We start from the raw sequence: 14,270 nt of genomic DNA, 5'->3' as shown, positions 1-14,270 counted from the left end.
CTGGGCATGTTACTTACCATTTGTGATTAAGTTTCCTCATCTGTAAAATATGGGTAATAACTGCTGTGAGGCTTAAATGAGTTGATACACAGCTCTTAACTCAGGACCTAGCAATAGTGAACGCTTCGTAAACGTTGGCTGTTATTATTCCTTCAAAGTAGCGTACTTAGCTTTACATAATAAAAATAAGTGATTTGTAGGAATATTTTTAAAGAAATCTCACTGTAGTTTACATCTGTTTAAATGTAATTTAGGAAAGAAATATAATTTGAAGAATCCTTTTTGTAATGTATGATTACAAAATAGGACCCTTCTGCTACCCCTCACTTAATTCTAATGCACAGTTGAACGTCAATCAGCTGTGATCCGGTTACCCATATGGGAATGTTTAGGACTGCCTGGTCATGCCTGGGTAATTAAATGTCAAACCCTAATTTTATATGCTAATACGTCCTTTCCTGTTTACGTGTATTTTCTTTCACTTGTCCTCAACGTACATGACACTTTGCTCCACTCCAATTTTAGACCTTAAAAAATATTAAATATGCTTGTGTTTAGGTGGAATGCAAGATTACAACTATATCTGGGCCCAGTGTTTTGAAATCACGTTGGAACTGTCATGCTGTAAATATCCTCGTGAGGAGAAGCTTTCAACCTTCTGGAATCTTAACAAAGCTTCATTGATTGAATATATAAAACAGGTGCACCTAGGTTTGTAAGATTTTCTTATTAATTTCTGTTAACACAAAATATAGCATCTGGCAGAAGCTTTGGGTTGAGAAAATGCAAGCCCCTATTTGCTTCTTCTCGGTCCTGCCTCATTTTCAGTAAGAGCACTAATGGTTAAGCATTATCTCTGCATGAATTATCTGCAGTGTGGAAGAAATGTAGTGACTATCCGTTCACATAAAGGAAAGAATAATGGATATTGCTTTACTATAGGGGTGTAAAATCCAGAGTATTTATAATTTTATGTGTTGAATGACCTGGGAATCTGGCAAAAGATCAGGAAAACAGGCTGTTTCTCTGTTACATCATTACCCAGTAAAAAATAAAAAGCCAGGTTTGCTTGTCACTTGCCACACGGTTTCACAGACTCAGAACATTGGACATGCCATTTTTGTTTTTTTTCTAGAATTGACTGAGGTCCTTCTAGCACCATTAGCTTTAACTCTGCCAAATGACCTGGGAATCTTCCCAGCCCGCTTTCTTGATGGCTGTCTGGCCTTTATCACACATGGACAGACTAAATGTGGCAAGACTGGTCTTTCTCAAACCTGCAGCAGGCTCACAGGAGGGCTTGTTAAAAGACCGATTGCCAGGTCCCAGCCCCAGAGTTGGACTTCGTGGGTCTTGAATGGTTAACATCTTCCCAGGTGATGCTGCTGCTGTTCCAGGGACCAGGCTCTGAAAACCACTGCACTCGAGAAACACCCTACTGGGGATGATGATGGAATCACACACAGTTCAGGTTTATTTCACCAGCCTGTCTCTGGGCAGGGCGTGGATGGCTTTTCTGCATTGCCAGAGTTCCTTTTCTCCACTCAGATGGCTTGGGGGAAGAAACACGTCAGGAACTGGCATGATGGTTACGCTACCACATCAAGCCACAGTGGAGGGTGTGTGTTTGGGCTGAACAGGTTTGCATCACATGCCTGCTGCATAATTGCCTAATTCCTGTAATTTTCTGCATGCTTCACATCAAAGCTTTCCACCTGCTAAGAGATGGAGACGGTTGAAGGAGGGAAAAGTCAAAAGCACGGGGGTACCAGGCTGAGTACAAGGGCAATTAAGTGCTTCCCTTGGCCACATGTCCCCAAAATGGATGCCCAACCCCTTTCAAACCTGTATCCCCAACCCCGTGCCCCTCACCCCAACATAAGTATGCATAGGTGGCTGGTGAACTCACAGGGCTGTGCCTAACTGGCTGAGGCATAGATGGGGTAGGTTGAGTCCCTGTGATGGGGGGTGTTTCAAAATGTCATATTTTTCACCAGCATCTTAATAATATATATTCAGCTTATTATCGGGTTTTTCTCCTCCCTAATTATGTCATCAAACTTTGCTTTGGGTCCTCTTTTGCTTAGTATTCTGGTATTTCTCCACTAGATTTTCCTCATGAGGCACATAATAATTTAGCCTTTCTACCTACATTGATACTTCAGTAATGTGTTACTCCACCTATTCTTTTCTAAAATTCCTCCTCCATCAGCATGAACATGAGAGGGCAACTGAATGTGAAATATGCCCCCGGTAACTGCAATATTCTATTTTCTGGATTTCAGTAAAGGTTTTTTTGCGAAGCACTGAATTAAGGCAGGCTCTGAAGTAACGTGCTGACATATTGCCAGTGAAGGAGTTTATAAACTGTTAAATGACATACAAATTACAGTATAGCTCTTGTGATTATTAATTTGGAAGGCTTACAAGTCCATTTACACTAGGTTTTATAAAGAATATCTATCTGCCTGTTTCTATAATCAGATGTGCACGATTCACTTAAAACCACATACATTAACACATCAACCCTGCCCCCTTGTGGCTTAACACAGGCATTTTTTAATTTTTTTTTCCTAGTTTAATCATGAAACCCTGTTTCAAAATACTGACACCATGTGGTTATTGTTACTTGATAGAAAGCTTCTCTTCATATTGGTGCCCAGTAGGTGGGTGGTGGAAGCAAACACCACCTTACTGGTATTGTTCTGGTTTAAGGAAAATATTGGTACTTGTCAAGCTGCGTCATGTTCACCACTTGCTAAGATGCCTCTGAGATTTTCACCCATCTGGAAGTCTCTGGCCTGTCTTGTCTGGGAAGGAAAGGCCTCCTGTTCTGATGGAAGGACCTGGGCAAAAGGACAGGAGCCTGGGTAGGACCCCAGCTGTTTCGTCATCTGCCCCTGTGTGTAATCTTGAGTGAGCCCTTTGTCTAAAGTTTTAGTCACCTGAAAAGGGAAGAATAGCCTCTCCTTTGCCTCACTCAGCTTGTTGTCAGGCTCCAGCGGGGTTATTCTTTCCATTAAATTCAATGCCAACGTCAATCTAAACTGAGGCCCCTTGGTGCTGTGTAATCATGCTTAATGGTCTAATTTTTTTTTTGCATGTATCTGTCCAGTTTTCCCAGTACCACTTGTTGAAAAGACTGTCTTTACCCCATTGTATATCCTTGCCCACTTCATTGTCGATTAATTAACCATATAAGCGAGGATTTATTTCTGGGCTGTCTGTTCTACTGCATTGATCTTATGTATGTTTTTATGCGAGTACCATGCTGTTTTGATTACTGTACCTTCGTAGTCTAGTTTGAAATGAGGAAGTGTGCTACTTTCCACTAGGTTCTTGCTCAAGGTTTCTTTGGCTCTTTGGGGTCTTGTGTGGCTCCATATACATTTTAGGATTAGCTGTTCTGAGTAGAATGCCTTCGGTATTTTAATAGGGGTTGAAGACATTAAGGCCAAGATAGCAGAGCAGGGCAAGTCTGAGTTCTAGGAGCCTGGGATGCTTGTCCCCCTCTCCGGGGAGAAGCAAAGATGAGCAAGCCGTGATGTTACCTGTTGCTGTCCTCTCCCCTCAAAGCAGATCTGAACCCCAAGGTTTGGGGGATGGCCCACAGCACCAAGAAACCTAAGCAAACTGGCCTAAGAGAATCTGGTAGGTGCCGAGTTCCAGAAGCCCAGGACACAGATATGCATCTGTCATCAGATCCAGCATAGGTGGCAACTGTGATTATTCGGTGGAGCCCTGGAAGTGAACGAACAGTCTGCCACTCAGCTCGGACTCTGCCCTGTAGCCCACTGTTCTTGCCCGGCACACATTTCTCATCCCTGAAGCTTGGGAAGGAGAGCTTTACGTTTCTCCCCCTCATTTCCAGATATGGCCACAAAATCTAAGTCTTAGATTTTATTCTCCTTTGTTTATTATCTGAGCTATTTTTTCCAATGTTTACTTTTTGTTCCCCTGATATATTAATAATAGTGCTGGCTCTTTCTGCATCTCTTCGGATCTACTGATCTTTTCTCAATGTGTTGATTTGAGCATAATAGAGATAAATCCTATCTTCTGGTAAGACAATTACTTCCCTCTACGTGGAAGGTTTGGTGGTGTCTGGATAGAATATTGTAAAGACATGTAAGATCTGAAGACAGCTTTCATTTGGCTGGCGGTATGGGGGTTTTCCCTTAATAGAAACTCCATATTTTGGCATGGTCTGTGTTTGTTCAACAACAGTGATATTCAAATAGCCCAGCCCTCCATCGCTTGAAGAACTGTCTCTAGGTTTGGGTAAGGGTCATATCGAAATGAATCTTTTGGATTTTCAGAGGATAGTTAATGACAGTCAAACTAAAATATGAAGACTTTTAGTGATGCCCTAAATCCAAATATTCCTTTGCCTGTAGTAGGCAGACCACAGGACACTTGAAATCTTTGTTCACTTGTGACACATACTGACATATGACTGTTGTATATAGGTACCTACGTCCATCCAAAAACACTGTTCATGCAAAAATTCAAGTCTGTTCTATTAAAGTATAACCATTTCTAGCCAAGAAGGAATTTACTACTCTTTTTTAAGGTACTATTTTTTTTTTTGGTGCCTTCTGCCAACTACTCATTATTAGTATCCTGAATCCTATTTCAGCATTATCTTAGATGTTAAAAGATGGTGTAAAGTCAGATTCAAAGATAGTTTTTAGTTTTTGAGTTTGGGTTTTGCTTGATTTGGTTAGTTCTGTAGAAATCAATGAAAAATACAAAGGAAGCTAACAGACACTACCACAAGCTATCTTACTCAAATGCACACATTTTCTAAGTGGCAGGAAGATGATAAGCTAGTTCAGAGACCTGAAGAAGGAAAAAATATACATAGTTTCTTCCTTCACATATTCCTGCCCTAGTGGAACAAATTTGAATCGAGATTCCAGAAACTTACCCAGTATTTCTGTTTCAATTCCAAAATTACACAGCTATAGTCTTTCTATTCCTTTGTATAGTTTTTCTTATCCATATAAGAAAAGGATTAATATTTGTTAAGCCCCCTGTTCTGTGTTACTTGCATTTAATCTTCATGACCATCCTGGAAGGTGCTATATATTATCCCCATTTTATAGGTGATGAAATTCAGGCTTGGGAATGTTTAGTGACAGGGAGCTAGGATTGAAATTGAGACCTGACTGGTCTTTTTGTCACACTAAGCTATGCTGTATTTATCTAATGTATCAAAGGACCTCCTAAGAAGGGCACAATGGAAACATCTCTTCAAAGAATAATGCCACTGAAATCTAATGAATAAATGCATAATCAGATTACTCAATTATGACTGATATTTATGGTTTAGTGCTCCTAAAGATCAAAAGATCAAAAATATATTTATTCCTACTACATACCAAGTAGTAGGAATAGATGTAAATGGAACATTTTATTAAGAGGCAAAAGAGGGACAAATTACATGAAAATAGAGGTTTACATAGTTGACCTATTTGGAAAAGTGAGAAGAAAATATGGGTTTTAATAATTCTTTCTCTGGAGGAAAAAAATGAAGAGTCAAGAATTAGGAAAGAAATTAAAGACAACTTGGGCCAGATAGAAGTTTGCTTAATGTTCAAGATAAAGATTTTATTTCTAAATGTCAAAACTTTTTACACTTCATGTTAACCTTTTCTGAAGGAAACTACTTAATGTGTGCCTCATATTTTTCTGTCCTCGTAAATAATTACTAAGTATAACTGGGGATAGTTCAGGGTAATTTTTTCATTGTGGCCTCATCTTTCTCCTTCATTTCATTAAGGTAACATGATTTGTGTCGGAGTGAACAAAACAAAATGTGAAACATAGAATTTAAAATGAGAAGAGTTTTAAAATATGTCTTTTTACAAACTTTACTCCTGAAATTTTGAGGTGAGGGGTATGGTGTCAGGTACCATGGATTTGGGACTACCATGGATTTATAGCTGGGCTCTATCACTTAGTTGGTTAGGTGAGCTTAAGAAGGTTTATTTAATATCCAAAGCCTTAGTTTCCTCATCTTTAAAATTGTGATAATAACATTGCCTACCTCATAAAGCTGATGTGAGGAATCAGTGAGAAAATGCACATTAAGCACTTACCAGGGCTGGCCAAGTGGCTCAGTTGGTTAAGAACTCGCTCAAGAGTGCAAGCTCTGAGCAACAGGGTTGCTGGTTCAATTCCCGGCCTGAGCTGAGCTGCCGCTGAGCTGCCAACAGGTGGCAGGATGGCTCAGCTAAAAAAAAAAAAAAAAGCACTTAGCATAGAGCCTGAAGTATACTAACTACTCAGTAAATGTTTGCTATTTCATTAGTAATAAGACCTCATCAATCAATTCCATGCTTCATAGCAACCCCGTGATTATAATTTTGTTTCCCATGTATTATAGTTTACCTGATCACGAGACAAAACTACTGAGTCCCTAGATAAGTATCTTATTGTAAATTAATACATTGGTATTTTTGAGTTTTGTTTAGGATTTTGTGGAATCCACCTATGGTAATGTTGTAGTACAGTTTGGTGACTGAGTAAACACCTTGAATATGACAGGAATGGATTTAGACTATCATGTATGTTCTTTTATTTTGATATAACAACATATTTAACTTATAAATCAAGTTGGAGTTTGACTGTATTTTAAGATACATCAGAAATAAGTTTACCAAGTTCTGGTTCAAGATGGCAATGTAGGAGGCCCCTGAACCCACTTCTTTCCAGACACACCAAATCTACAGCTACATGTGGAACAGATTCCTCTGAAAGAAACCCAAAAACTACCTAACAGATTCCTACACATCAGGTGAATGAGGAAAAAAAAAACCCACATCGAAATGGGAGGAGAGGCTGAGACAATGTCACCATAACCCTTATTCCCGGTACAGTGACCCAGAATCAGGAAGGAACTCAAAACTCTGAGCTTTTCCCCAAGATGTGAAGGCTTTGAACTCCATACCTGGCACCCCAACTTTTAAGACCTGTACCCGAGAGATGAGCCTCTAAAACATCTTGCTTTGAAAGCCTTGGGGCTTACATCTATGAGAAACCACAAGGCTAACAGAAACAGTTTTGGAAGGCTCACACAGACTCACCTGGCTACCCCCCCCCCCCCCCCCCCCCCCCCCCGGGCACAACGAATGCAGAGGCAGTCAACTGAAAAAAGTGCCCAGTCTTTCTGTGAAAGAGGCCTATTTGCTTGTCTTATAGCTTCAGCCTGAGGGGCAGGCATCTAATTTAATCCACATCTAGGGGCCTACTAAATTACTCTCCAAAGACGGACCCTGGCAGGTACAGTGTGCTCATCTTCCACCTCCCTCCAGGTCGCCAGTATCTTTCAGAAAGGAGCTTGTGCACTCACCTGGTGTCCCAGTTTCTGTGGCTGCCACCCATGAGATAACCCTTGATTGCCTGGGTCTGGTGGCCAGCAGGGCTTGTGTTCACCAGTTCAGTAGGACATTAGCAAACAAAGCAATGGTTCTTAACTGGCTATCACCCCAGGCTCAGTGCAGTGGGAGCAAACAGAAATGTCCACCTCCAAGTCTTCCCCTGAAAAAGGTATATTTGCATACTTTAAAAGCTGCTTTCCTGAGGGTCTGGCTTCCAATTAGCCTGAACCTAAGTGCTGACTGAAGATCCTCCCATTTGGGACACGGAAAGGTCTTGGCACATGCTTAAGTACTGGGGCCACTGAGAATAAAGTAGGCTGCTTAGACAATTACAAAGATTTGAGAGGCAACAAAGAGCTAGGATAGGGTTCAAGGATAAGATTCATCTCCTACATGAGGCCACTCCTTCAAAACTGGGAAAGGCGGCTGTTTTATCTAATGTGTAGAAACCAACAGAGAGTAAAATAAAATAAATAAACAAAGGACTATGTTCCAAACAAAGGAACAAGATAAAACCTCAGAAAAAGAACTCAGTGAAATCCAGATAAGTGATTTACATAGTAGAGTTCAAAAAATGACCATAAAGATGCTCACCGACCACCAACAGCAGGAGAATAATGCATGAACAAAATGAGAATTTCAACAAAGAGATAGAAAATATAAGACAGCACCAACTAGAAGTCACACAGTTGAAGACCCGTAAGATTATCCGTAGATTTTTCAACAGAAACTTTTCCAGCCAGAAGGGAGTTGCGTGACATATTCAAAGTGCTAAAAGGAAAAATAAAATGCCAACCAATAGTACTCTACCTAGCAAAGTTGTCCTTCAGAATTGAAGGAAAGACAAAGTTTTCCAGACAAGCGAAAGCTAAAGGAGTTCATCACCACTAGATCAGCTTTACAAGAAATGTTAAAGGAACTTCTTTAAGCTGAAACCAAAGGACACTAATTAGTAACAGGAAAACATATGAAAGTATAAATCTAACTGGTAAAGATAAATATTTAGTAAAATTCAGAATAACCTAATGTTGTAAAAGGTAGCAAGTTAATCACTTATAAGGCTAGTATGAAGGTTAAAAGACAAAAGTAGTAAAACTAACTAAGCACAATAATTTCTTAATGGATAGTAAAAAAGAAGAAAAGGAAGCAGAAAAAGAACAAACTAAGCCCAAAGTTAGTAGAAGGAAGAAGATAACAAAGATCAGAGCAGAAATAAATAAAATCGAGATATAAAGACAATAGAAAAGATCAATAGAACTAAGAGCTGGTTGTTTGAAAAAATAAACAAAATTGACAAACCTTTAGCTAGACTCATCAAGAAAGAGAGAGAGGACTCAAATGAAATCTAAAATATAAGAGGAGACTTACAACTGATATCAAAGAAACACAAAGGATTGTAGGAGACTACTATGAACAATTATACACCAAAAAAATTGACAACCTAGAAGAAATGGTTAAATTCCTAGAAACATACACTACCAAGACTGAATCATGAAGAAATAGAACTCTGAACAGATCTTTTACTGGTAAGGAGATTGAATCAGTAATCAAAACCTCCCAACAAACAAAAGCCTGAGACCATATAACTCTTCCAAAAAATAAAGAGGGAACATTTTTTTCTTAAATAATTGCAAGAATTTTTTTCATATGCCATAAAACATGGTATTAATATTTAATTCTCTTTTTGTCTTGCAGGTGTAAAGGGTCAAGTTTTTGATCAGAGTGGAAATCCATTACCCAATGTAATTGTAGAAGTCCAAGACAGAAAACATATCTGCCCCTATAAAACTAACAAATTTGGAGAATATTATCTCCTGCTTTTGCCTGGGTCCTACACATTAAATGTAAGTATACAGTTCTACTTATTGTTATTAAAATATTATAAAACTCATAATACTTCCTCACCCAGCAGGAATCTAAAATAAGTCTGGAAAGTCCAAAAGTAGTACATCAGGACAGGAGGAAATGACAATATCAGACTTGTGTTTGGCAGGAAGTGAGAGAGGTGAGCATAAGAACCAACCAAAAAAATCACGTTTTTATCCCCAGCTGGCAATTTTTTAAATAGAAGCCAAATCCTATATCTTGTGATACCTTTTATGATAAAAATGGAACAAACCTTATTAATACTAATAACTAAACAATGTAGCCAAAGTACTTTCAAACTTCATGGAATATCATTTTAATGCCCATTCCATGAAACATAATTTCTGCTATTAAAAAAGATTGGGATACAAGTTCTTTAGAATTCTATTTTAAGTAAAGTTTGATCCACAAATGTTACCACTATATTAAGAAAGTGATAGACATTTTGCAGCACTTTCCTAAACAAATGATGGTGAGTTTTCCAATCGATGCCAGTAAAATTCCAGGTTTTAATTCTAATTTAAGATGACATGTTTCTGAGTCATTTCTTCCTCGTTGGAAGCATGGCCTAGTTTGAGCCTGAGTAGGTATATGTAAATGAACTAAATGAGTAAGTACCTGATTTAGTTGATCAGATTGTGCCCCTTTCTCTCTGATACGACTTTTCTCTAAGAAACTCCAGATTCTTCTCCTTTGCATAGTGGATCTGACCCCAGTCATAGCAGTTACTCCTAGGAGAAGGTAGTCATCTATTCTGTAGTAAAAACTAGCTTTGTATTTCATTATTTCATCTTTAGGACATAATAAAGGCATGGTTTTCAGTTTATAAAACTCTAGAAGTCAGAGCCTCCCTGCTCCATTGGTTACCCCCACAGTGCCCAGCAGTGGGGCTCCTCAACTGCTAATTCTCTTCTTGAGAATCTCTCCTCCTGAGAAGATTGCTAGAGCTGGAAAACCAACTCACTGTGTATCTTCCCCTAAAAAAGTCCCTTTATTTCCCTGTTATTAACTGTGTCATTTCCAGTCTAGGAAAAAAAGGGTTTTCCTTGTAGTGAATCTAAATTATTTCTCTGTAATCTCATAAATAAGGCACACCTTTATAGTATAGTTATGAATTGTTCATTTCCAGTTAGTTAGACTAACGCAGTACATGTTGGCTTTAACTACTGGTTCTAGGACAAGATTGGAAGGCAAGACTTTGGGAGCTGAAATGAATGGCTAAACTACATACCAATGAATGGTTATGTAAATGTTATCCCCGCATCCTTTTCTCTTTACCATATAGGATAAAAGCATTTCTCAGTAGACATGGTCTTCAATTAGTTTAGCATTTGGCCTGCTTTTTCCTGATCATTTCTAGCTGAAGATTCAGACTCATATGAATAAAACCAGGTAACAATCAAAGCGTTTTAAGGAAGCAATAAACTTGTACCCTTAGATCAGGTGCAAGGAAAATGGAATAAATTGAATAAAGAATTCTACTTATAAATGATCTTGATACCCAATCAGGATAGGAAGTACAGGCTTGGGACAAAGCGAAACAGTCCACTTTACCTTTGCGCTCCATGACAGCCATGGGGCAGAAACAGCCTACTGCTTCCTTCCCCTGACTTACATCTTTATTGCACTTTGTAATTCTTGAAAAACAGCATTGACAACTACGGTTCATATCAACAGACATTGGATAGCTCTTTCAGCGAGCAGGGCTGAAGCAGTTACTAGCCTGGGAGGCCTGGCAGGTTGTTACATGTGTTTCATAAAGAGTGCATTCTAGGGGTGGATTTCAGTGTTTTCCGTGTTGGCACCATGACAACATCTGAAATCACTCAGATAATTGTTTCTTGTTTCTTCTCAGGTTACAGTCCCTGGACACCATCCACACCTCACAAAGGTGATTATTCCACAAAAATCCCAGGACTTCAGTGCTCTTAAAAAGGATATTTTATTTCCATTCAGAGGGCAATTGGATCCTGTCCCAGTATCAAATCTTGCATGTCCTAGGATTCCTCTATACAGTAATTTGCCAAGCCACTCAGCTGCAACAAAGCCTAGTCTGTTCCTATTTTTAGTGACTCTTTTTCACATATTGTTCAAATAAAGCAAAATGTGAAACTCCACCCCCATCACCACCTGGAATCAGGGATTACTCATGCCAGGTTACTGCAAATCTAACTCCCTCTGTGGGACAACTGGATAAACGCCACACTGGTGCTTCCCTAAGAAGATAAACAGTTGTCTCGAAATCCAGCAGCAAGCAATGTGTGGTGATAACCGAAGGAAATGATTTCGTTGATGAATGGAAGACACCTACCTATCAAGTACTACCCACTTACACTTAATTTTAAAGTAGTCTTAGGAATTCGTAAGAAGTTAAACTTGAGAAGCAATAAAGAAGTTCCTACAAGAAAAAAAAGGAGCTATTTTTGTACCAGATAAATATAAGCAATGAAGATGGGCATTTATTGATCACCTATTATATACAAGACCTTGCTATGAGTACTATATGTGAAGACATAGTGCCATATATAATTAGTTCTCAGAGCAGGGAAAATTGACGACAGGACTGGGAATATTTAGTTTTGTCAATGTTATAAGGAAATTTGAGAGAAAATAGGCAACCACGTCTCAGTGGCCCAAGCAACTATGGGCCTAATGTAACAAGTTGGTGTGTACAGTCCCAAAACAGGTGAATTAAGTAAGTGTCCCTGCCTTTCTGTACCCAGATGCCAGGCCTCTGTTACGCTGGTAACCCCCAAATGTATAATTCTAGCATCTTGCCTGAGCTTCAGACTTACGTCCAACTACTTACTGGACATACCCACCTGGGTGTGACTCACAGGTACCACAAACTCGTGTCGTAAATTGGACATGCTTTACTCTCTAGAGCTGCTCTTCTTCCTATAGTCTCTCAGTTACTGGTACCCCCAAACTATACACCTGGGAGTCATCCTTGATACTTTCTCCCCTCCTTCATCCATATATTCAGTCAGTCCCTAACGACTTGTGTTAATTACAAATGTTGACTGATTCTACCCTCTCTCCTTGCCTACTAACACGGCCAAGTTTCAGCCATTGTAGCTCACCTGCACCACTGCAACAGCCTTACTGGCCTCCTGCTCCCAGCCTTCTCCTCTTCACATCCATCCTCCACACAAGCACTGGGGAGAGAGGTGTGTTTAAAACAAAAATCAACAACTGCTTGTAGTTCCTACACATAGAACGTCCTGTTTGTGTCCCCCGTGTCTGGAATGTCATTCTGACCCACTACGTTTTCTTTCCACCTCCTTTAAAACTCAGTTGAGGTATCAACTGCTCCAGGAAGCCTTTGGTGACCATCACCCCATTTCTTTCCATTTCACCCACCCCAATCATTCTGGGGGTCCTTCCTCCTTGCTCCCCAAATTAAACAGGTTGCCTCTATTATTGGATTTAGAACACTGTGTTATGATCTTCTATTTCCATATGTGATTTTTCTCTAGTAGAGTGTGAGCTCTTTGAGACCAAGGGCTATTTAATTTGTTTGCAAGTTTGTTTTTATACCCTGAGGGCCTAGAACATATTAGGAACTGAATGAATGAATGAACAAAGGGTTCCAGCAATCTGCTACTCCCAATCTCTCCCAGAAACTGTATAGGGCTTTGAGTCATTTTATGAAACTAGGACCTATGCTTTGACAATTTCCAGCTCAGCAGTTATAACAGTGTTTTCATATATGTATTAAGAAATAAATTCAAATATGGTGCTTTTATTAGACTTTGCATTTATCCTAAGGTTCATAGTAAAGGTATTATGTTACTTGTTAATAACACTACAGTTACGTTTTATCAGAAAACAAACTTTTTACCATTAGTACTCAAATATAAAGCAATTGTTCTCCACTTTAATGAGTCAGCCTAACTTAGAACAGTATCTGTAAGATTACGGGGGAGGAAAGTACAAGCAGATATCTAAATGCTGTGTATTGCTCATAGAAAATGAGTTTCCTTGGCTCTTAAATTGAAATTTCTGTAGGATCTGGAAATGAAGCTGTGCTGAGCTTGGTAAATGCTTGAGAACTACAAAGGAATGAGAGATACATGGGCACTTAGGAGTTATTCCTGTGTCAAGCTGATTATACATGCATAAAAATCATACATGTTTAATATAAACAGAAGTTGCAGTCCTCTTTTAATCACTTTTAAATTGGGCAATAACCTAAATATCTTGATCATTTTTATTTAAATAAGCCTTTATTATATACTCGAAAGTATATATTACTATAACCTTGCAGAAAATGATCTGGGTATATTACATATAAAAGTATATAAAATTTGGCTTGATTTACCATCAAGCCCCAAACAATTTTCCAATGCAGCATTCTGAATTCTAACTTTTCCTTTTCTAAGACAGCAATTTTTGAAGGGACATGACCAATTGGTTCATGAGCCTTAATGTAAATTTCCTAAGGGAATGTTTTCAAAATTAGGAATTTTATCAGAATCAAACTTAAAATCATTTAGAGACAATTTTTTTGGGGGGGAGATTATTACAATAATCTCCAAACCAAATCTAAACCAAACCTGAATTCAATTCAGAGCAGGTTTGGGCTGCTTATTCTGCAGCAAGAGCTCTGTGCTCAAAAGTAGTTTGCAGCAAGGGGTATACTCATACCACAGCGTCCCAACTACCCCCTCCACCAATCAAGAGGAGAAACCACCATGGAATTCTGGCTACAATCAGACCAGATCCCCACATCTCCCTACGTTAACACCTTTCCTACTGTTCCCCACCCTCATGTGCTTCTCAGGTTCTATATAACTCCTTTAATAGAGAAACCAACATGGTAAAGGTTGTCACATTAGAAGATAACACACGGGGGCCGGCCGAGTGGCGCGATGGTTAAGAACTGGCTTGGGACGCCAGAGGGCCCCGGTTCGGATCCCACATATGAGGGCCAGTGATACTGCCCTCTACAGCTAAGATGCTGAACAACAGCTCAACCTGGAGCTGGGCTGCCCTGAGTCGCCGGCGGCGGTGTAG

At 39.3% G+C, this 14,270-nt stretch overlaps 1 protein-coding gene across 2 annotated transcripts in view; it reads left to right on the top strand.

Moving 5' to 3' along the window:
* The window catches only part of CPM (carboxypeptidase M), a 66,150-nt gene extending 53,151 nt beyond the window's left edge, over positions 1 to 12,999 (top strand). For both annotated transcript variants that reach the window (XM_019640506.1, XM_019640505.1), the window contains exons 7-9: positions 559 to 711; positions 9,081 to 9,229; positions 11,107 to 12,999. In XM_019640506.1, the coding sequence (XP_019496051.1) occupies positions 559 to 711; positions 9,081 to 9,229; positions 11,107 to 11,349 (545 nt within the window). In that variant the 3' untranslated portion in view covers positions 11,350 to 12,999. The remainder of the gene's footprint in view (positions 1 to 558; positions 712 to 9,080; positions 9,230 to 11,106) is intronic.
* Positions 13,000 to 14,270: the final 1,271 nt, after the last annotated feature.

This window comes from Hipposideros armiger, unplaced genomic scaffold (assembly GCF_001890085.2).
Source record: "Hipposideros armiger isolate ML-2016 unplaced genomic scaffold, ASM189008v1 scaffold_51, whole genome shotgun sequence".
Classification (NCBI taxonomy): Eukaryota; Metazoa; Chordata; class Mammalia; order Chiroptera; family Hipposideridae; genus Hipposideros; species Hipposideros armiger.
The sequence above is the reverse complement of the archived record's forward strand: the minus strand, read 5'-3'. Positions and strand labels throughout refer to the sequence as shown.